Source organism: Fistularia commersonii, chromosome 17, assembly GCF_037954325.1.
Source record: "Fistularia commersonii isolate RoL2024-O1a breed Wild chromosome 17, RoL_Fcom_v1.0, whole genome shotgun sequence".
Classification (NCBI taxonomy): Eukaryota; Metazoa; Chordata; class Actinopteri; order Syngnathiformes; family Fistulariidae; genus Fistularia; species Fistularia commersonii.
Genome location: NC_141300.1, coordinates 13,431,020 through 13,454,401, shown reverse-complemented (window position 1 = coordinate 13,454,401; position 23,382 = coordinate 13,431,020). Strand labels below are relative to the sequence as shown.

At 42.4% G+C, this 23,382-nt stretch overlaps 1 protein-coding gene across 17 annotated transcripts; it reads right to left on the bottom strand.

Moving 5' to 3' along the window:
• Positions 1 to 44: 44 nt before the first annotated feature.
• Positions 45 to 22,602, bottom strand: cnot1 (CCR4-NOT transcription complex, subunit 1). 17 transcript variants are annotated; one of them, XM_086162722.1, is made up of 50 exons: positions 22,462 to 22,602; positions 20,737 to 20,885; positions 20,589 to 20,649; positions 20,392 to 20,499; positions 19,601 to 19,693; positions 19,449 to 19,517; positions 19,291 to 19,345; positions 18,783 to 18,986; positions 18,482 to 18,650; positions 17,844 to 17,970; positions 16,436 to 16,546; positions 16,059 to 16,229; positions 15,832 to 15,959; positions 15,246 to 15,486; positions 14,268 to 14,387; positions 14,036 to 14,158; positions 13,752 to 13,903; positions 13,427 to 13,577; positions 13,061 to 13,274; positions 12,762 to 12,902; positions 12,166 to 12,290; positions 11,211 to 11,497; positions 11,050 to 11,127; positions 10,662 to 10,917; positions 10,407 to 10,547; positions 10,144 to 10,323; positions 9,932 to 10,048; positions 9,719 to 9,829; positions 9,554 to 9,631; positions 8,767 to 8,944; positions 8,317 to 8,471; positions 7,833 to 8,129; positions 7,512 to 7,652; positions 7,255 to 7,359; positions 7,050 to 7,169; positions 6,706 to 6,900; positions 6,483 to 6,625; positions 6,261 to 6,369; positions 5,983 to 6,152; positions 4,692 to 4,923; positions 4,366 to 4,614; positions 3,624 to 3,787; positions 3,399 to 3,516; positions 2,805 to 2,906; positions 2,172 to 2,345; positions 1,880 to 2,029; positions 1,587 to 1,767; positions 1,342 to 1,474; positions 1,109 to 1,243; positions 45 to 1,030 (listed from the first exon to the last, which is right to left on the bottom strand). In XM_086162722.1, exons 9-50 carry the CDS (start codon positions 18,580 to 18,582, stop codon positions 952 to 954), a joined length of 6,483 nt encoding a protein of 2,160 aa, XP_086018848.1. In that variant the 5' UTR covers positions 18,583 to 18,650; positions 18,783 to 18,986; positions 19,291 to 19,345; positions 19,449 to 19,517; positions 19,601 to 19,693; positions 20,392 to 20,499; positions 20,589 to 20,649; positions 20,737 to 20,885; positions 22,462 to 22,602; the 3' UTR covers positions 45 to 951. The 17 variants fall into 17 exon arrangements, with proteins under 17 accessions (XP_086018848.1, XP_086018849.1, XP_086018834.1 ...); XM_086162723.1 differs by having other exon boundaries at positions 12,777 to 12,902; positions 13,073 to 13,274; XM_086162708.1 differs by having other exon boundaries at positions 10,662 to 10,907; positions 11,049 to 11,127; positions 19,601 to 19,699; positions 20,589 to 20,885.
• Between the last annotated feature and the right edge of the window lie 780 nt (positions 22,603 to 23,382).

Genomic DNA, 23,382 nt, shown 5'->3' with positions numbered 1-23,382 from the left:
GGTTTTGGTGACAGCATGAATGATCCTGAATGAACACAGATGCGTTGCAGTTTGAATGCTTTATTTCCTGTATGTACGCATACTGCAATTAAGTAGCAAGAACTAAAGGCAAACTAGAAAGAACTACAAAATACACATGGACCAATACATTTACAAAACATTCAAAATGTTACAAAATGGGCTGTATTGGTCCTATTGTTGTTCTTCAATTTGGATCTTTGTACAAACTGTGAAGATACAATGTCGTCATTCTTCACTTTGCACTATTTTACAGTGCCAGAGAGACAGAGAGCCAGTTACAAATGGACAAACCATCAGTGAACGGCCTCCGCCGACTCATAACAAGAAGACCCCCACCCCACCTGGGAGACTTTACAACATCTTCCTGTCCCACTCAAGGATAAAAAGGAATCAAATGAAACCAGGAGGCAGATTTTTTTCTTTTCTTAAATCATCTACCATTCAGCCTCTGAAAGCAAACGACAGAGAGAGAAAAAAAAAAAAAATGATTTGTGCGGGAGGGAAGCAAAACCAAAAACTTTGGTAGTGAGTGAAAACATGTTCAGGTGTCTTTACATGTCAGGAGCATTTTTATTTGACATGTCCATCACTGTCCATTTATCTATCATCCTCCCATTCTCCCTTTTTTCCCCAATATTTACATCAAAGCATCAAAAAAGTATATTAAACACCATGTTCCAATCCTTTTTCTCCATCTCAACTCAGCCCCAAAAGAATAAACAAAACTAACTCTTTAGAACCTGGAGCAGTAGTCCTTTATCCACATTTCAAATGACTGTGGGTGCCAGTTTATCCAGTGCTGCCAACAGTTACGAGGAAGGTGTGTGTATGTGTGTGTGTGTTTGTGTGTGCGTGTGTGCGTGTGGTGGTGGTGGGGGGACTGGGTCAAGGCCGCGGCATCTGTGGGCTACAAGCTGGCTGGTTAACAGGCTAGCTGGCACCGGTGCCCTCCATCACCTGCTGGGCCTGCTTCTGTCCCATGCAGCACTGGGCTACTGACTGGAACAGCCTGAGAGCAGACGAGGAGAGAAGTTCAGGAGTGAGGCCGCACCCGTGGCTGACTCGGAGAGAAACGAGGAACACCTACTTTTCAATCTCGGGGGCACAGTGCACAAAGTCGTGGCTCCAGAACTTGAAAGCCGGATTCTTGATCAGCTCGATGAAGGTGATGAGGAGACCCCACGGGTGAGGCCTGTTCACGATCAGTCTCTCCAGCAACACCCTGGATCGCAGACGGGGAGGTAAGGGGAACGTCGGCTTTACGCAACTCGGATCTGAGATGATGAACACAGGACCCGGGGGGGGATATTCAGATGTTACCTGGTGATCTGCTCCTGGATGGCCTCGGTGTTGGCCTCGGCGAACAGATAGAGCATGGTGCAGCTGAAGTAATGAGTATGGCTGTTCGGGTAGCGCAGCTGATTGGCAATGGCGTTCAAGAAAAGGTAGCGTCCTGAAAAAGAAAAGGGGAGATATGACACATCTGCTCAGGGCGTCATGCTCTGTGAAGAGCATCGGATCGAACTGTGCAGAAGGCTGTGTTGGGTTTGAATGCAGACACAGACCTTCAGTGTCTAGGTCCACGGCGAGGTTTTGGAAAATGTCCATGTGTGCAGAGTGGGTGATGGTGCTCATGGATGGAGTGCTGCCCTTGTTGTGGATGTGTGCAATGGCCTGCGTGCCAACATACAACACCAGAGCGTTGATCAACTGGATGTTGTAGCGATTTCCGGGCTCATTTGATACCTTGGGGAAGAAAAAAAAAGAAAAATTAAAAAAGATGCAAGTGACAAAACATGACAAACCACAAAATTTACCAAAAAAAAAAAAATTAAGAGTACACCAAAGTAAGCCTTACTTGTAAATTGCTGCGTAGCTCAGACAGGAAAGTGACGGGGGAGCGCGTTTTCAGATATGAATCGAGATCCTTCTTGAACTGAGAGGGCATCACCCCTGTGAAGTTGGTGAGAATCCGAGGAGCAATGTTGATCTCACTCAGCATGTCCACCTGTCCGGGTTGGGGTTGGGGGAAAATAAGGATGATTAGTGTGACTTAAAAAGGCCCAAACCAAGCCATTTCGGAAAATTAGCAAACGTCTCAGGGTGTTAATATTATTATCACCCCTGAAATCCTGTGTATGTGTGTTTACCTTGAGATTGGGGGTGAAAGGGTCGGGGAGCCTCATGTTGCGTGGGAAGGCACTGAGGATGAGGTTGCGAAGCTGGATGCAGTTGGGTGGGATAACGTCACAGAAGCCATAATGGTAATCACACAGGAACTCTGGAAAGTCGTGCAGGAGGACCAGCAACACACGCAGGGTGCCCTGAAACGGACGGTCAGAGGGAAAGAAGTGAACATCTGCAAGCATTCCCTGTTTCGGAAATCCATACATTTACATCTGATCCTGAATAGATGGCTTCGCAATCAAGTGAAGCTAAACACCAAACATCTTGCATCATGCAGCATGAACCCTAATCAACATTACGATCCAATTTCAAGGTGAAGGGCATTTGTACTGATTTTTCATAAATCTTTCATATCCAAATTATTGCAAAAATATGGTTGTTCACTCACTGTGACTTTCAACCATTCAATCTTTTTGTTTAGTTCAGCCTAGAGTCATGAGTGTCAAGGATCACCAATGAGATGATCCTGAAATGCCACGTTGGCGGATAAGTGAACTCTGTGGTGTTTGGATCTTCAGCAGCTACAACACAGGACTAAACCGGAAAGTGGAAATGCAGAGATGCAGGGCGGTAGCTGAGAGAACAGACACGAGTACCTTGTAGAGGATTTGCATAGGTTTGTTGAGTTCTACGTTCCTCAGGAAAGGAGCTAGGTACTTGAAGAGATCAATAAGCAGCTGTGCATACATGGGCCAGCCCTGGAGAACAAAAGGCAATCACACTCAAAATCAACAGTCCCAAATGAGCAAGGAAGTTATTAAGAGCATTCTTGACTTCACAAGATGCAGTATTACGGATCCCACTGTGTTCTTCTGGTATGACACGGCCCATTTAACAGTCGAACATCACTCGCTAGGCATCCGATGCTTGAACAACATGAGACGGGAGCGGATCTCCCTCAGCACCGCAGATGTAGAGGAAGCAGCGTCCTCTCTTCAAAACGACTGAGTTTTAATTGCTTGACTTGGACTTGTAACGGCATGCTTTTCTCTTGGAATGAGCTACCATAGCTTATTCTGGAGATCATTCTCAATTTGTTTAATATATTTCAGCAAAATGCTGCCTTCACATTGCACACAGTATATGGTTATTAAAAGACCTGCCTTGCCAGAAGAAAAATGTGATCCATAATAAAATGTACAAGAATGATTTTGCCTATGGGCTAGCATGAGTGTGATAAATGTGTAAACCTTCTGCTGTGGTGTGTGTGCTAGCATTCTGGCAATGAAGATACGATGGGAGATAAGTTCCAGCCAGGCGTACACAAAGCCAGGTGCTTTGGTGGGTCTCAAGATGTGGAAAGTATTGCTGTAGATATAAAAAAACAAACAAAAAAACAAAAAAACAAACAAGTGTGAAATCAAACAGTAACAAAGGGCGGGTCAGGGCATGCGTGAGTTTTACGACTGTCGCACCAGAAGGCAGTGAGTGTCTGGAAGTTGATGGTCTCGAGGACATGTTCCGGGGCATTGAGCTCCAATAGCAGCATGATGAAAATGCGGTGGTACGGAAGCTGCTGGAACTCTGTCTGACGAGCATCGTGGTCTTGGATCAACACTCCAACGACAATCCCAAGCACCTAGAGAATGGAGAACCACGTTAACGTCTGAGGAATTGTAGTATCCGTCAGTAATACAGATCCACTGCAATACTTAGATCTTAAAATAAGTTTTAAGCTATTCACAAAGGGACACTTCTAGCCACAATTCTAGAACATTGGATTGGAAAAGGTAAAATTTGGTTCTTTTGAACACTAACTTTTTAAAGTATATCATATCTTGCTGGCAAATGTTCAGATGACAAAGATTTTAGTTTTCATAGTTTGTCACAGAGATGGAACTAAACCAGGCTCAGGTCTACTATTTTACTTGCATAACAACAACTCTGCCTCTCATCATCTCCGGCCACAAACCTATCATTCAAATCGTTCTTGCTTACGGTGACACTGACACGATTCCCAAGACTTTTTGAGCTGGTGAAATCCTATGCCGAATTATTTTTGTTTGTTCACAGCTCCTGTGAGGGAGTTAACTTAGAAAATATTGTACTTCAAAAAAGCTCAAGGTGAAGCCTTTGACAGAATCGGTGTCTGAGTGTTTTGCTAGTTAACAGATGGAACAGTAAACTGTATATAGTCCATCACTAATCTTACTCTACCTTATTGAGAAGGTTGATTTTTGTCACCGTGTTAGAGGCCTCTCCAGAGTGTTTGACGAGAAGGGCAATGAGTCGAACAAAGGCATCCAGGTTGTGGTAGCACTTTGCTCTGATGATAGCTGCACTGGCTGCTGGGTTGTGCTGCTGCTCGGCCTGAGCTCGATAGCTTATCTCTACACACATTTCTGTGCACAGCCTGAAGAACCTTGTGATCAAGTCGTCCGTCTTTAGGATGCCTTGCTGGTGCATCTGTGGTGGAAAATGAAAATATTTTCAGGGAACGGTAAGGTTGGTTTTCAAGAAACCGACAAGGGATCGCCATCTACCTGGGCAACAAATGCAGAGAAAGCTTTGGTGCTGTCCCTTCCAGCAGCTGCTGAGTGATACAAGTTGACCCATTCTCTCAAGAGGTACTCTGCCTTCTCTCTCAGGCCAGGAGGATCGTCATACTCTGAGGCTTGAGAAATCCCGGAGTGCATCATAAAGTTGGGTCCACCATGAGCCCTATCAATCATGGCCTCGTAGTTGGACCGAACAACATCCATCAGCTGGGGAAGACTAGAGTGGGGTGACAAGGTGCACAAGTCCAGTTATTCAATTGAAAACCATAATTGGATAAAAAAAAAAAAAAAATCAACATTTTAGAGGGACACACTGTATAACTCTTTAAACTAGAAATACAGTGATCCCTCGCTATAATGCGGTTTACTTTTCACGGTTTCGCTACCTCACAGATTTGCATCGCGCATTGTGTTCTGCATTCTGATTGGCTAAAAAGTCACTCCGCTTCTTCTCTACCTGTGCGTCAATAACGTTGCAGTTTAATATGTACGCGTTCGTATAACAGCTTGCCAAATTTACATTACGTACGTGCAAATTCTCTTGCAATTTAGAGTTTCTCTAAAACCCATAATGTTGACAAAACGCTCTGGACTGACAAAAGCACCTGCGGCAGGGCCCAAAAGGCAGCGGAAGATGCTATCTATCGCAGATAAAGTTAAACTTCTGGACATGCTAAGGGAAGGTAAAAGCTATGCGGCTGTCGGTCGGCATTACGGAATTAATGGATCTTCCGTTCGTCCCATAAAGAATGAAGAAAAAAAACATAAGGACGACAGCAGCAATGAGTTTTAATAAGGATGCAAAAAGGGTTGCAACTGTCCGCAACAAGACCATGGTATGTGTTTTTTTATAATCATTTTTAATTTTCTCCCGTTTAATCCAATTACTCGGGTCCCGGAGGGTGGTGCTAATCTCTGCTATTTGAAGCCTTCTGTTCACATTGATGATAAAAATTATTATTTGACAGTACAGTACAGAAGTTATTTGTTGAAAAAAACGTTTCTTCAGTACAGTACTTTTATTTGTGAAACAAATGATTGAGACTGTAAAATGGTTTGTTCTTTCTTTTCAATGTACAATAGAGTATTTAATTGTATAATAATTGTAAAAAAAAAAAAGGTTTCTACTTCACGGATTTTGCCTATCGTGGGTTCTTTTTGGAACGTAACCCCCGTGAAAAACAAGGGTATACTGTACTTCCGTCCGTTCCGAAAGACAAACAATCTTTTGAAAAGAAGACCACGAGATAATTTTCAGGAGAACACACAACTTTACCCTTCAGGTGCGCTAGCTCGAGAGTGTGCACAGGTCCTCATTAGAGTCTCGATGGTGTGGAAGAGATCAGCCTCTGAGACATGGCCAACACTGCGCTCATCCACCAACAGAAGCTTCACCAACTGCATTGCAAACGCAACGGCCATATAGTGCAATCCATTTTCCATCGACTGGAAGGAAAAAAGGGTTCGTTAAATAATGGCACTTTTTCACTCGCAGAATCATCACCGTGTATTTGTTACAAAGTGAGAGATACAACTCCATTTGCTTTCGTGTACCTGGGCAAGGTGCAGGTCATACTGCTGCATATTCACGAGGTGGTTCCTGATCAAAAGCTCCACAGCCTCTACATTGTATTTGTACTCATCACGGCACTCAATCAGACATCTGAAAAGCAAAGTACAGTGAACAAATGTAAACACCAAAGCTACTTTCAAGAGAACACCAGATTATGTCAGGAGCTGTATAGGCCAGTCAAACACACAGACTTTGCGCTTCACCTCGTGATTTGTTTATTGCACCATTGTGGTCCATAGGCACGGCCATCCTGCAGAGCTTTAAGCACCAGCAGGTGGCACTCCCTGTAGCGGATCAGCAAGTCAGCATCGGCCCCACTGGTGGCATCGAGAAGACCTTCCACAGCCTGTGAGACAGAGAAACCTTGGTGATGCACTGCTTTATGACCAAAATAAGACATGGCTTTTAGTGTTGTTTAGTCCCTACCTTCTGCAGCAGGCCAAGTGCCGCAATGCCATCCCTGGAGTTCCGAGCCAAAGCCACAGCTTCCAACAGACTGCGCAGGGCCTGAGTCAGGGGGTTCATGGCGAGAGCTGGAGGGATTGCATGGAGATGCTGCTCCAAGTCTGCCATGCATTTGTCATAAATTTGAGCAACGTCATCCGTAGCCCATGCCTGTTGCTGCAAAAACAAAAGCGTAGAGAAGGATTTAGAATCCGCGGGTCCCAATGTACCACCGTAATCAACTAACACCCTCTTTGAAATTAAAAGCAACAAGAAATACAGCTGAGAGGAGCAGATATGTTTGGGGTTCAAAGTAAACAACTCACCTTCATTGGCTGAGCCAGAAATCCAGTTGGCTGAGAGAGATCATTACTGGGTAAGAAACCTGGAACGTTCCTTGCAAACTCCTCGTATACGGCAAGTTGCTTTGGGTCCACTCCTCCCACCTGCAAAGCAAATGGTCATTTAACAGAAATGGCAATCAAATATCATGACTGTACCTGTGCAGCACCTCATAAACAGCAGGATTACCTTCAGTCTGATCTGCTCAGGCATACGTTCTGCCTGATAAGTCAGAACAACTGGATCACAATACCGACGTCCTTCTTGGCGTGCATGCTTCCTCAGCTCAAACTCCTGAAAGGGAAGGCACACAGAGAAGAATTTTAAACTCGAGCACTTTCCTCGTTCCTCATTCAGTGCTCCTTAGGGAGCCGTAGCGCTCAAACTATTCATCTAATACTAATTTTGATCTGGTCATTAAACACAGTTGGTGCAGCAATTCTTACTGTGGCAAGTCTCTTGTCCATTTCAGGGCCAGCCTTCTCCACAGCTGTTTTCTGAATAAAGCAGCACGCTAATTCACAATTGTCTTGAGCAATCCTGGCTGCGGCCTCCTCCATCATTTCCCTTTGTTGGGGAGTTGGTGCCTAAGGGGTTCAAAAAACAGTTATTAAGCATTTCATGTAACAGCCAGGTATAGTGCATGATATTGAATGAAAACTGGATAACGGATGATTCTGTTTAAAATAACTGAGATATCTTTGGATTTCTTTTGTTTATAATGGAGAGAATAAGGTCAAGAATACTTCATGACAGGTTTGGCTTACCCTCAGAGCAGCAGCAAAGCTATTCTTCAGATTTGTGGCAATGCTCATGAGGAGGGGCTCTCGGCAGGTGATCATGGCCATACCGGCAGTCAGGTTTCTCATCATGTGGTGAGCAGCAACACGCATCCGCGACTCCTCCGAATCTAAGGCAAAGTCCTTTCGGATGATTTGCTCACAAGTTGTCATGGCAATTTTGATCGAGCGATCCACCACGGGGTGCACCAGCTCCTGGACAGCCCGTTCCACTGACTGCCTCACACACTGCTTCAACTGAGGGTGGGCCTGTAGGAGAGGGATCTAAAAGGGGAAAACACAAAACACAGGTGAACAAAAGGGTAGTCAAAGGATAATGGAAGCATTTCATGAGGGGAAAAAGATGCAAATTGCATTCTTTGTTCTACACTCAAGTGATAAGACAGTGACTTACACTGTAGGGGTGCACATATTGTTGCTAATTGCCATCGGTCGGAAAACTAATACTTACATTGACATTTATATTAATGTGTGGCGCCAGGCCTGCCAAGGCATACACATTTATGTCATGGTAGCTAAACTGTGGGGTGGGGGGCCCAGTGGTTGTGCAAGTGGTAGTGGTGGCAGCTGGGGTTGAAGGAGGAGCTGCAAATGGAACAAAGTCTCCTGTTGGTCACAAAATGCTATTTTGATTAAAATCACATCAACAAGTACAACAACAGCAGAGGGTAAAGTGAAAGCTTGAGGCATGTCTAACAAATCACTGGATGTTAAAAACAGCAGGGTAACGTGATCAATGCTCAATAGGATACGAAACGTAGAATCAAAGACAGGAAAACAGGCTTTGTTTCCACTTCAGCTTTCATTTAATTCCCATCCTTCGGGTAAATAGTTCAAACACTGAAATCTCTCAAGACTGGAATGTAGGTTCAGAAGTGTAAAGCAAACACGGGATAGTCACCTGTTGTAGAGACGGGGAGCATCTCTTCTGGAGGTTTCGCTTCTTTCTTTGGTGCAGACAGCTGTTCCTCCAAACTATTCAGCTTTTCCTTATCCTTCAGCAGGCTTCCTGGCTTCAGCTCATTAATGTCCAGTGACAAGTTCTTGCACAGGACCTCGATCTCAAACTTTAAGTTTAGCTACAATCAAAAGGAGAGCAATGGTTTTTAGTGTAATTCCTGGTGAATATGCTCAGTGTCAGATAAGGCTACCTCCAGCAATGGTTGATGATACTGCCGTTTATTGTGTGAGCAGGATTGTGCAAGCATGGTAATGAATGACTGGCCCGCACACTTAAAAAAGCAGTTGAAATTGCAACCCGACCAACACACATTCTTAAAATCACAGAAATGCAAAGTCTTTGCCATATTTTAACGATCCAAATAACCCTTTAAATGAAAGGTTGTGGTGTTGCAGAGACGTGCGGCTTACATGACGAGACAGTCTCAAAATGTCACCTTTGGTAAAGATCCTCTTAATTACATCAACACGCATTTCAATGAAACAGAAAAATTCTTTCAGCGGTTTCAGGCAATCCCTTTTTTTTTTTTTTAATCTTTTTTCTTTAAATACGACAGGCTTTGATGTAGAATGGGCTCGTTGCCTTTTAAGAAATGGTGGCTCTCATAACTGCACACATTTAATAGTTAATCTACTTTTGCAAGATCAAGAAACTGTATGAAAATTGCTTAATATAGGCTACACTTGCTAAAAGTCTATATGGTTCTTAAAAGGATTATAAAAATTACCTTGAGGTCATGTTCCTGATGCAGCTCCGCAAGAACATTCATGATAGCCATGGTCCAAGGGTTCTGGGGCCTGAAAACCTGTAACATCGAAATCTCTTAGTGAAACATTCAATACTTACAAACGATTATGAAAAGCTCTCTTAGGGCTCCTCCTGTGTTGCTCACCATGCTCCGTAAACTGGATTCCAAAACTTTAGCCACAAAGGGCACCACATAAAGTAGTTCCTGTTGACCTTTCTGGTAGGCTTCCAGAAGAAGAGACTTCACCTCAAGATCCTGGAGATAGCAGAAGAACATTTTAGCCAGCGTGAGAATCTGATACAATCTGAGATCCACGGCAGAACGGCTAATGGGAACAAAATAAATTGAAACACTTACTGTGTAGAGGATGGGCTTGTTTTTGGCCAGCGTGATCATGCCGAGCCAATGGCCAAGGTTCTTCAGAAGTGAGCGATCAGAGAAATTGGCTGCGGCCTTGTCGGAGGTTAACAGCACCTGAAAAACAATTGGAGAGAAGAAACACGTTTGCTTCAATGTAAAAACATATCACAAATGTTTCTGTTGAATGTGATATTTGACAGAAATCTGACCTTGATATTTCTGTACGTTTCGTTGAGGACCATCTTCACAAACTCAGGATTCTTGAGCGTGTCCAGAAAGTTCGAGTACAGACTGTGGAAGTTGGGCTCAATGCTGACACGCTTCATCACCAAGTACTGTGAAACCCAGGGCATGAACTCCTCCTTCACGGTCTCCTTCAACTCCTCGACCTGAAAAAGTAGATGATTTCAAGAACTCTTGCGATTCAAGAAATCCGTGTAATGTAATGGCGAACCCCGTTTTTCCTTCTTACCTTCTGTGTCATGTTGGACTGAGACAGGTTGTTGAAGATAAATGCTATCTTCTCTTGGACATTCTCTGGGGGCTCTACAATCCTTTCAGTTTGGTCAGTGGCCACCAGTAGGGTGTCAATGTTGGTCGTGTTAATGGAGGGCTGTTGTAACACATTTAAAACAAATTTGACAATAGGTTTACTTTAAAAAACAAAACAAACAGAGCATTTGCAAAGCACTTTAAGAGACACATTCAACGACTAAGCCACACTTACAGGCACGTCCTTCTTAAAGCTGCTTGGCGTTGGTCTTGTAATGGTGGTGGTCTTGGCTGCTGTGGTTGTAGTTGTCGTGGTGGTGACAAGAGTGCTGGTCTGACCTGGCTGAGGTGCTTTAGGGACCCCAGGTTGCTGCGACTGAGCTTGAGCTTGAACTTGAGCCAGTGCCAGACTGCCAGGGGTTGTTATGGAGCCTTGCATCTTCACCGGAGGGTCCCGTGACTGTTGGCCATACTCGATATACTGCACACACAGGATATTGGAAGGTGCAGAGCAAGAGATTTAATTGATATGTGAGTGGTGATCTCCTCCTGACATGCAAATTTAGAAAATGGTTGACTTTACGAATACTTAAAAAAAACTAGATTAAGGAAACCTGATTACCTCTTGCAAATGGTGGGGAAATTGCAAAAAGTGAGAAATCGAAGCCAGATGTTGACAATACTGTGGGTAGTCCTTTAGTCTAACAAAAACACATTGGTCAGCGTGACACCAAATTACTTGTGAAAAATAGTATTAAATAATAACAATGAAATCATTGGATACCTGTTTTTAAACCTGTCTAGGGCAGCAATTCCAAAGTAATACATTTTGGATCCAAAAGGTTTTCTTAAGGCTTCCAGAACATATCGAAGTGCCAGGCCCAGGGCCATGTAGGTGACCAGACCTTTCTCAATAATGCCACCAAAAAGGCAGGCAGTGATATGCAGCTCCTTGTCTGGGTATTGGGGGAAGAAACGGTATTCCTCAAATAAGTTGCGAAGCATGCAATTGAACACTTCTCGCTCCCGCTTGATGGTTGAATCCTTAAACCTCTGTAGCATCTCCAACACCTGTGGGGGGGGGGGGGGGGTGTCATTTCAGTTATCTAGACAAAGAAACAGTGCCGTTCACTTGGCAAATAAGTAGGTACACCAAATAAATCACATAAGGAACCATGAACACAAAGTATTTCAAGTACCAACATCTGGTCTCCCCCCCAGCTGCTCCCAGAGATGGGGGTGTGCTGCTCCCTCTCACATACTCGTTTTTGCACGACAGTTCTGGGTGTTTCCAAGTTTCACATCTCAGAGCACCTTCTCAGAAGTTGACATTTTTCTACGAAATAGTTCAATCTGAATGCTGGTGAGCTGTTATTGGTCTTCAGAAACAAGAACTTGCTGAGAGCTCTGGAGGCCAGCAATGCACTAAAATTAAAGTTTACAAGATTTTTCTTTCTGTCTTCATTCTCATGTCATAACACTGTTAAATTCGGTGGCTCATAATAAAGTCGTTATCGCGTCCAACTAGTTTGTGTCACTGATCTTCACCTTGATTCAATAGTTAATGTATTAAAACTGAGACACTGAGGTAAATTCCAATATGTGTTTTTTAGGTGCTGAAGGTTTTGAGAATGGAAGGCATTTAACACTTTTGTTCGCAGTCAAACACATACCAGCGGGAGGACCTAAATGGGTTTAAGTAGGTTACTATTCAAATGATCGGTTAGAGTATTACATACTTCATCCACAGACATGGTTGGGTGAGGCGGGTGATTATAGATGCGCTGGAAGTAGCTGTTTGCTTCATCATCAATCTCCTTGCTAAAGTGCTGGTTTGCCTCAGGCCACACCTGAGAAAGGTCAGCTGGAAGACAAACACAAAAGAATGGACAGCAGAGTCTGTTAATTGAGTATAGTTATCCAAGATGTGAAAAACAATGTGATCCATGAAAATGTCATCAAAACGTTTTGTTTTATCTCTGTATTGATGTCAAACATCACACTATAAAGTGGGGCTGTCAGCCTCAGCAGGCAAGGAATGGAAGGACTGGCCTGTATTTCCTCTACAATACATTCAATCAGTTGAATATTTCATAAGACAGAAATGCAAGTTATTCATTCAATTTTCTTTTACAATCCACAATACTTGACTGAAATTTGAAACGTTTGCGGGAAGTCTCCGAAAGTGTTCTCTGGAAAGACTCCCAATACTTTGGAATCCAAATCTTGCTGGCAGGTGATTTTGCAAACAACGAGAAACATGACCGTAGAGGAAATACAGCGGTGAGCAGCGCAAAGCGAGGCTCTCAGTCACACCACTACCACCACCACTTACAGGCCTTCATCTTACTCTGCTGAAAGGTAGATGGGTTCAGGCCTGGTGTGCTCATCTTCCTGGCCCCAAATGGATCAGTGCTTACTGCTGGCATTCCCAGACTAGAACCAATTCCAGAGCCAATGCCTGAGCCCAGGGGACCTAGAAAAAAAAACAATATTAATGGCAATAGTTTGTTGCTTAGGCCAAGCACAATAATTTATCTTGAAGTTAGCAGTACCGTACACAAAAACACACAAGGGCTCACTAATCTAAAATGCAAAGAGACATTGAAATGAAATAATAAAATAGCATAGTACCAGAGTCCATACCAGGGAGCTGTGAGGACAAGCTGCCGATGCCCCCAAATGGTGTGCTGGGGTTGGTGTTAGAGAGGGGTGGAAAGGCCTTTGCTGGAGACTGTGGATTACTGAAAGCAGAACTCAGTGAGGTGGGGAAACCCTGCATGCTCTGGGTGTGGGAGGTGGCTGTGCCACCAAGGTTCAAGGAACCCATGCCAGATAAAGGGTCCATCTGGAGAGAAGACATAAAGTAAAAGTTCATGGAAGATTCTTTTCAATGCTACCAATAGACAGTTGAATTGACATTAAACACATTTAAGTAAGTACATGAGGATAGTCAAGGTTTTGCTGCAGATAAATAATAGCTTCTTCAATAAACTGTACCTGTACAGGTGAGATGGCGTCCAGGCTGCTTGTGCTTGGGGCACGTCCCTTCGGCATTACCCCTGGTGGCGGCTGCCTGGCTTTGTTCATTACATTGCTACAGTTGGCTACCATGGTCAGGATTGTCTCTGACAGCTCCTGGGACACGCTCCTGAGAAAACAATGAAACAAAACAAGGAGGAATGAGTATGCTTGTGTTGACACCATTAACACAAGACAAATACTGAGCTTCATTTGCAGGAGGACCATCATGAAAAGATAAGTCACTTTAGTCCCTCAAGCTAAACAGCCGTGAAACAATGGTTATAGCTGGACTTTGTCTCACCCAGCACAGGACTGCAGACAGGCCAGCATGGTGGCAAGGGTCTCTGGGGGCAACTGGGAGCTCTTGGGCTGGTCTTTGTCTGGTGCCAGACCCCCCATAATAGATGGGCAGCGTCTCTTGAGGAATGTCACACATGCTTGGATAAAAGGTTCCTGAAATACAGACCGAACTCAATATCACTGGAAGTTCCAAGGCTCGTATATAAAAAAAAAGATGTTAACATTTATGAAGACTAAAACTCTCTACTGATCTAAAATCAACACTTTTAACTTCAAAGAACGTACCCCATGCTCTCTGATTTTGTCAGTCAGCCATTTATCAAGTTTGAGGTATTCACGGCGAGAGGCAAGTGCAGCAAGGTCAATAACAAAGGCAAACGGAGTACCATTCAGCAGCATAGAGAGAGACTAAAGGGGGGGAAAGACATACTTGCTTATTGATTTTGAAAAGAATTATCCAAAACTATTGTTTTCACTGCTGTTCTTATTTGATTATGAACAATTACGCGTGACAAACCTTCAAGTCCTGGGCCACATCCAGAATACGAGACAGCTTGGCCTGGTCATACTGCTCACCTCTCATATACCACTCAGCCATTGAATGCATAATTAGCTGACGAATGGAAGGGGACTGCCCCTAGAAAAACAACACGGTTCAATAAGTGATGAGGGTTTGTATAATAATAAGGACAACATACAGTTAAATGAGGCAAAAGAATCCACTACAAATCACCTTAAAATATAAAGACCACACAATAGAAATCAATTCTAAGAAGTAAGCTCACTCATAACTATTGGACTTGTGCAGCCCACATGAAGCTTGGGGACACGACACCTGACCTGAGTCAAATTAAGATTGGGATTATGTTTTATATAACAAATAAAATACAATCCCCTTTTTCTGGGCCTGCCAGTCTCTAATCAGTCTTAAATTATGTTTAATACCAGAAAGGATCAGAAATAACCAGCAATCAGAGGTGCTCAGAATAATCCAAGAACAGGGGATATTCAACAATGAACTAGTGAAATAAATTAGCAATACGAATGAACAATTAAACAGTTTTAATAGACTGAACAGTCAATAGCTATAAAATGATTTGGGAAAAAAACAAAGCACAAATTCAATTTGGCAAGTCCCGTTCATAAATTATCACAATGAAGACAAAAAATTTGCAGCAGAAAGTCATGATGAATGAAATTTAAAAAGAACTGACAGAATGTGTGTCTATGTGTAGCATATTTCATTAATATATGAATGTATGATGAATGTTGAATGCAATGGAAATTATTCGTTCTTGTATTAATCCTGGCAAGGAAGTATAAAAAAAACGCAATTCAAAACGTGAAGGGTATCAATTGCAATATTAGGAAGTTCAACTAGTAAAAAGTTACATAAATACCTTTTACATAGCCTAACATAAAATCACCAAAATAATGGTTAAGACCCTTGAAGAACCCTGCAAAAGCATCAATAAACACAAAATCTCAAACCCACCTGTCCGTGCCAGGCGTAATGCAGAATAATAGCAGAGTTGGGGTGGTTGCCCAGAAAGATGGGCATCAGGGTAGAGATGAGCTCATGGCGCAGCGTATGCCAGGAGGTGGAGATCTGCAGCAGCGCCAGGACCAACATGTCTGGGCAGTGCTTGATTGGGAAACTGAAGAGTTGTTTCACCTGCTCATACTGGCCAACTTCAGACAGCCTAAGGAGGCTCTCAACAAGGTCAAGGCTTTTCCTGTTAAGAGTTGTGGACATTAAAGCACATTGAAGTTGAATTAAATGCACAATAAATGACAACTAAATGTTAAAAATAGGCATTTTGTGTCTCAAGCCGTGTTACTTCTACGGTATATTGACAGAGACATGCAGACCCCATATGAACCTTCTACAATATGCAATTGAAAAATTTAAAATTTGAGGGACTACATCTTCAACTTCCACTGCGATTAATGCATGGAGGAGGGCTGTCAAACATGCTTACTCCAAATGTCAGAAACATGACCCCAGCAAGGAAAACTAGGATTATAATAAAACAAAAACCATAGCATGATTCAACAATGCTCATCCATAAGCTCCATACCAGGTTGCAATCTCCCTGTTGTCGTCCTCTGGCGGGGCCTTGAGGATGTCAATGGCCACAGTGTGGCAGGGGTAGTCAGCAAAACAGAAGACATCTGGGCTCATGAGGGAATGCTGAATGAATGACAACTGAAAAAATTGGGGGGAAAGAAATATTAGAAGTGTTTTCCAAATAAAAGATTACACAATTCTGTGATTACACTTATCTGCGCATACATAATCACCCACCTGTCCCTCTGCATGTTTCCATGGTCGATAGATGAGATCGACGGGGAAGCCCTCCATGCCTAAGCCACGCTGAATGCCGTACACTATGATATGCAGCCCTTTACTGTCACGTATAATAAAGCCTGGGTGATCCAGCTCATATGTCACCTCTTTGAAGTTCAAGTTGGGATTCTGGGGTAAAAACAATCTAATGTCAGCTAGAGAAACTAAAACAGGAGATAAACCAGCTTTTGAAAATTCAACAATAACAATAATGCTGTGGCAGGATTTCTTGTGCCTCATGAATAAAAGCCTTGCAAGAAAAACATTGAGAAGAACAATCTTTAAGGTTATCTAGTAACAGCAGAGCTTGCAATGCTATCCGATGACCAGCTTACCACTTCTTTGACCACGTCGATAAGAACCTCCACATTCCAAGTGTGTGCCTGGGAGCCATCGTTCTTATCCTTACCATCACTCCAGATTCCACTTCCAGGAGCAGAGATGGACTAAAAACAGGAAAATACAAATAAACTACTTTTTGTGTACAGACATCTCCAGGATCTTGAAGACAAAACCCAAAACTTTGATAGACCACTATCACAAAGAATAAAACACATTTCTGAATGGTGGGGGGTCGTATTGTCACAATACTGACTTTAACTCAAGTTCTGCATCCCAACACTGACATAATTCAGACTAATAAAACACTTAACAGTCAAAAAAGTCCAATCCAAGTAGCCATTATGATGTAGTTACAGATTGTAGCAAACTCTCAATATTTATTTTGGTCAAATGTTAATGAAGCAAATACTTCAGATCTGCCATGCACCACAACATATATCCTCAATGATAGTTTAAAAAGTTTTTTCTACTTAAAGTTATGCCCACAGCAAGCGCATAATGTGCAAATGTTTTTAAAGGTAAAAATAGTATGGGGTTGACACTTATACGACACTTTTCATCCCCTGCAGATTACATTCACCCCAAACGGTTGTATGACTTGCCCGCAGACACTTGGGCACACAGACGCAGGGAGCTGGGAACTGAACCGCCGACCTCACAATTGGAGGGACGTCCGCTCTACCCAACGAGCCACCATTGTTCAAGAGTGAAATAACGATAGTAACGTCACTGTCACACATGTCACCAATTCTGTTGTTTTTATCACCGTAAATACTCCCATAATAGATTTTGACAGACAACTTTAACAGAGCAGGACATTACTTTGGTTGCTGACGAGTTAAGATTCAAACCAGGATGATGTTCATGCTGGAAAGCAACAAATCATATGAACAAATGCACATACAGCTGGATCTGTCCAACTGCTGACCAGACAATGATAGTGCTTGAAATAGCAAGAACCATGACTCACTGGAGATTCGGGCAAGTTTTTGATCTCAACCACACACATCGAATCAAACTAAATAGAAATATTAGGCTATTCTGACACTGAAGGAATTTGAACAAAAGAAGTATTTTAATGCAGTTGTGCAGCACTAGCAACAAAGAAATGGCTGAGACCCAAACAGATCCCACCCACTAGTGAACATTTACAAACAACCTTTACTCCCAAAGACACCACAATTTTATAAGAAAAATGTTTGAAGAGATACTAACTGAGGCCTCAACCCAGTTGATCCTGTTAGCCCAAGAGCAAATCACACTGTCATAAGTTTTGTATAAAAACAGAAATATTAAGGAAGGAAGGAAGAACACCCAGCTTGATAAATATTAACATTGCAGAGTTTACATTTCAATGTTTCAACTCAGTGCGCGGACCGAGCGAGCAATGCTCGGGCTCACCTGAAGAGGAATACCATCGGTTAGCCCGGAGTGGGTACGAGCCATCATGCCCAGGACCCTGGCTACCTGGCTGGCCGTCACTTCTCTCACCCCATACTGGAGAATAATGTTTCTGCACTCATCCAGACTGAAGAGAGAGGGTGGAGAAGTTGTAGAGTTAAATACTACAACTCTAATTTAGACATCAATACTGTTAGACCGGACCAGCAGTAACACTCTGTAAACTTTGAAGCTCAGAGTTTTACCGAGGATCCAATTCTGTTGCTCCCAAAAATTTGGTAGAAATTTGCATTGCATATTTTCCTTATATTTAACAGAAAAACATTTGATAACTTGAGATTCCATGTTCTCTAACTCTCACGAAAACTGTTTTAGCCAGTGTCTGATAAATTCCTATTTTTTGAAACATGTTTTGTAATATTGTCAAAAATTATTTGTGTTGTGATGATTTTAAAAACAGACAGCTTACACAATGTCACAAAAGTCCCACTATTTCAATTCCAATTTCATAATATTTAGGTCTCCCGGTTGTAACATGTTATCAAGATAACCTTTAATGCACAAAAATGTTGATATACCCTGACAGCAGTGTGCAACACATTTCTTCAAACTAAAATAAATGCAAACAAAGAAGTCACCTAGCACAGAAGCCATAGCCAACTTCTTGCATGAATTCTGCAAGAGAACTCTCCATCATGGTCTTAGCTAACTCCCCCGAGTCTGGTAGGATCCTGTCCATGAGAATGTCCCGTTTTTCAGGGTACAACAGTGGTGCGAGCACCACAGGGCAGCGCTCCTGGGGGAAATCTGAAGGACAAGACATAACAAACATGCCACTTTCATCTTTACAAAAACAGGATTTGTTCAGTAAACACCGACCAAGCGATCATCTTTGAAAAATTGGTCAGACAATTACTAGTATGTATTCATTTCCCATACCTCGGCAAAGGGTCTTGAGGAAGGCGTCAATCTGCTCCTGTCCTACCCCACTGGCTCCCTTCTGGCCAAACAGTAGATGGGAGAGCAGTAGGTGCAAGACCTCTATGGCAATGTCTTGGAAGCCACCTTCCTGTGTTCCGCCAAGATCTGCGTCAACGTATGATCGCAGTAGGTCTGGAAGTTTCTGCTTGATAAACTGTGCAGCTGTGAGAATATGACAGACTGGATTAAGACATGGTAAGATGGGAGAAACTGTTCAATTTTAACATCACAGATATTTAGTATACATAGCATGCCTGCTTTCACACCACTATAAGAGAAAAACAAAAAAACAAACAAAATAAATGTGTTTATTTTGTCCATCATTATACCCCTTAACATGACAATAACTTCCTGCTGAAAAGTGATCACTGGTACTGTCACCAATTTTCAGACCACATAGTTTCAATTGTACGGACCTAATGTTAACAGCATTTCTAAAAGTTTAAGTTCTCTGAAATTTCCTTACCAAATCCCCGAAGGTCAGTGTTGCTAGAGTTGAGCAGAGCAAGGCCAAATATCACCTGTGGAAAATGGTTGAGCCATTTTTAAGGTTTTTAAAGAAGTAGACTGCATCTCTAAGTATCAGCAGGGTAATTCATGATGAAATGAACAGAGGTAGCTTACCTCTTGGACCTTGCTGAGCTTGAGAACTTTACTTATCTGGGTGAATAAATGGGTTGATGGCTTCAAACTCTAAAATTTAAAATGAAACTGTTAAACAGATAATTTTGATTCTGATGACAACATGCTGATGACTATTGTTTCATGTACATTACCTTTTGGTAGTGCAGGGGATTGTCGATGGCGTAACAGAGAGTAGATATAAAGTTTGGCTTTGATATCAGCGACACACACTCCTGGATCAGAAACTGTGTCTTGGGCAAGTAGAAAACCAAAATATGCCAAAGAGAAGGCGATAAAAAGAACAGAGGCAGGTGAAGAGCAAAATATGAGATTAAGTCCCTCTTAAGTCTCTAGGTAGTATAAACTCACATTACAAAGCATGAAAATTCTATCAAGTCTCAATGTGGGGATTATTAAAAAAAAAAAATCCTGTTAAAACAAAGTCAAAGCATTTAATATCTCGTGAAAGAATCCATAACAGTACAGAATCGGAGATCATATGAGGGTTTAAAAGTGCAATTTAAGCTTAAAAGGCCACTTAAATACTGGTGGGCCAGCAGTCAGTTAGCAGGTAAATAAAGCATCATCTGACATTGGGATGTTTTTAGCTTGGAAACTGCTCAGGTCCCTATTCTTGACATAACGTGTGTGTGTGTGTGTGTGTGTGTGTATATATATATGTATATATGTATATATGTGTGCGTGTATATATAAATGTGTGCATATGAGAGTTGAACTGAGCCAATCAAATTTTAAGTGTGCAAATATAAAACACAATTGCAGTATCCTCATAAAGGTAACACTGCTAAAAAAGGAAATCACTATAAAAGGTAATCAAAGTTGATTGGTGCTCAGCTATCATTTATTGATTATGGTTACACTCAACATAAGCATAGCAATATATCACAAAAAGTCCAATACAATATTTCTAATCAAAAATTACCTGGTGAAAGTCCTTGCCACTACTTTTACCATCGCCACTGAAATCCACATGGGAGAAAAGACAGCGTAATAAATGCCTGTCTGCCTCAGGACCGTGTCGATTCACAATCTGAAAAAACAAATGAAATGAAAACATAAGTGCACACTTCACATAAACAAATAACATACTTGTGCACATTTCATATTCAGCAGACTTACATGCTGTATTTCTTGCTGGCTGGCTCTGTAGTTTTTCTTCGTCAAATTGTCCACCAAATAGCTGATTTGAGACAAAGCCAGCGAGAGCGAGTCAAGATTCATTGCTGGTTGGGGCGGAAGCAGGCGGCCGAGCACGGCGCAAAATCACCATTATTCCCCTTTAGTCACTTCAGTGATAGGTTACTTCTGCTCCCCCCCCCCAAAAAGGTGTGAAAAAATTTGGCTTCCAAAAGAGTTTTTCTGTCAGTGTCTCCTGGTACTAGGTAAAGTCCTTCAGTGTAAAATAAGGGTCAGCATCTGGAAGAAAGACAAAAAGATGTTTGAATCAGGACAGCAACAACAAATTGCATTTTGCCTCCTATAGAAAGACAAAAGGGTATTTTCACTGAGAGCAAAGGTTCATGTCTTGCTTTGAAGCGGGACAATACTATGTATCCATTGACAAAGTTTTGGTAAGGGCTTGCAGACCCACTTAAATGACGAAAGGTTTCTATAAAATAAACCATTTATCGGCTAAAACAATGCTCCCTCATCATCAACTAGTTGAGTGGTTTACCACAGAAGTATCAAAGTTACACTGGAATAAAGTGCCAGTTAATTCTACTAGGCCTCGCCTGAGTCCACATACCTAGCACATTGAACGCTTCGATATCGCAAGAGTCGACGAAAGTCTGCATTTGCAATAACATAAGTAGTGTCACGGAACTTTGATCGACCGATGCAGTCGATTTAAATTTCTATTCACGGCTAAGCGGCAACAAACAATGTCGAACAACTGATAGTCTAAAGAGCTAAAATCATGTAGACACAAAGGGCAAGGAATTGTAATGCTGGTAAATGTTAAGTCACTCGGGAGCCATTAAATGTTGCCGAGAGTAAGTTAAGTCACAATTCGACAAACTTTAGAAATAGCTAGCAATTTTAGTTTATGAGTTTACCGTTGAAAGAAATCTAGTCCTTTCCACACTAAAACCGTGTGTCAAAATAAGATAGTGGAGCAGAGCAAGCTAACCGTAGCGCTAGGAAACACTTCCTATGGGAAAGTTTCACTTGACGTTAGCCAACATGTTCACCGAGCAACTTTACTGAATTTTGCACAATTACCTATCATACAATACACTGCGCCCATCTTTGGCTCTTCGTTTGCTATTCCCACCAATTTCTTAACATAACATTTCTCTAAAATAGTACCTAACGTAGCCTATAGAACGATGTTACCACATCTATGTGCTACAAGCTAACGCTAGCTAATTAGCATGTCAGAGAAGCTAACATTAGCAACATGAGTCTGTTTCAAACAAACATCTAATTGTTAGACTACACACCATTACACTTTCTAATAAAGCCGTACTTCCCACTGTCCTCGGGCGAGTCTGCCGGACACCGAGGCGACTCTGCGGTTACATATTCGCCAAGTTAACTGTGACACAGCGGCAGCAAGCTCGAAGGCCGCGTATAACAGTCATTACAGATGGGTTTTACCCGATCGTGCTAGCTAGCGTTAGCATTAACCTTGTTAACGTTAGCTTATTTCTACGGACTCTCGACTAGTCAATGGAATCGTTATCGTTGCACTTTCAAAAGCAAACTACACAGAACCAACGCACAAACGGCAAAGCGAGTTCTCGTCAATACCGCATCCGGCAACGGCTTAACAGCTTTAGTTGCGGGCAATTTCAAACCACTTACGGACATTTTCGTGAAATTAACGAGCTCTTACTTTCTTGTGATGTGACCAATATGACAGCTGCTTTTCAGAAAATAGACCTACCCGCGCTAGCGACTAGCGGCCGTCCTTTGGATTAATATGGCTGCGTATGTCTTACGTATAAAGCTGCCGATGGTTGTGCTACGTATATATCATAAATCTCACCGTGCTTCCAATTAAGTGATTCAGATGTTCATTCCTTCTTGTTTCCCCCAACAAAACCTGGCGAAATGGAAGGGTCTCTGCGCCTCCAATGTAGCTTGATTTTCAAAATAAAATGGCGACTGTCACCACTGCGGCGCGCTCACGGTGGGGAGAAGAGTGCGTGAGCATGTCCGCGCGACAAGCCCTCAGAGTGCTCGCGCGTAAACACCTGTTCACTCCGACCTGTCACTCCGGACGATCACTCACTTTATCACTCTATTGCTCCATCACACTGTCACTCTATCACTCCATCATACTATCACTTTATCACTCTATCATTCGCTCCATCACTTTCTCACTATCGCTCATCACTCTTTCACTCAATCACTCCATCACTATCATTCCATCACTCCATCACTCTATCACTCCATCACTTTATTACTCTATCGCTCCATCATACTATCACTTTATCACTCTATCACTCACTCCATCACTCTGTCACTCCACTTCTCTATCACTATCGCTCCATCCCTCTTTCTCTCAATCACTCCATCACTCTATCACTGAATCACTCTATCACTCCATCACTTTATTACTCTATTGCTCCATCACACTATCACTCTATCATTCCATCACACTATCACTCTATCGCTCCATCATACTATCACTTTATCACTCTATCACTCGCTCCGTCACTCCACCACTCTGTCACTTGACCACTCTATCACTATCGCTCCATCACTTTTTCACTCAACCACTATCCCTCCATCACTGTCACACCATCACTCTTATCAGTGCATCACTCAATCACTCCATCACCACATCACTCTATCACTCCATCACTCCGAAAGGCATCAAGAACACGCAACTTACTATTTTCATTTTGCATTTATTATTGATAGATAGATAGATAGATAGATAGATAGATAGATAGATAGATAG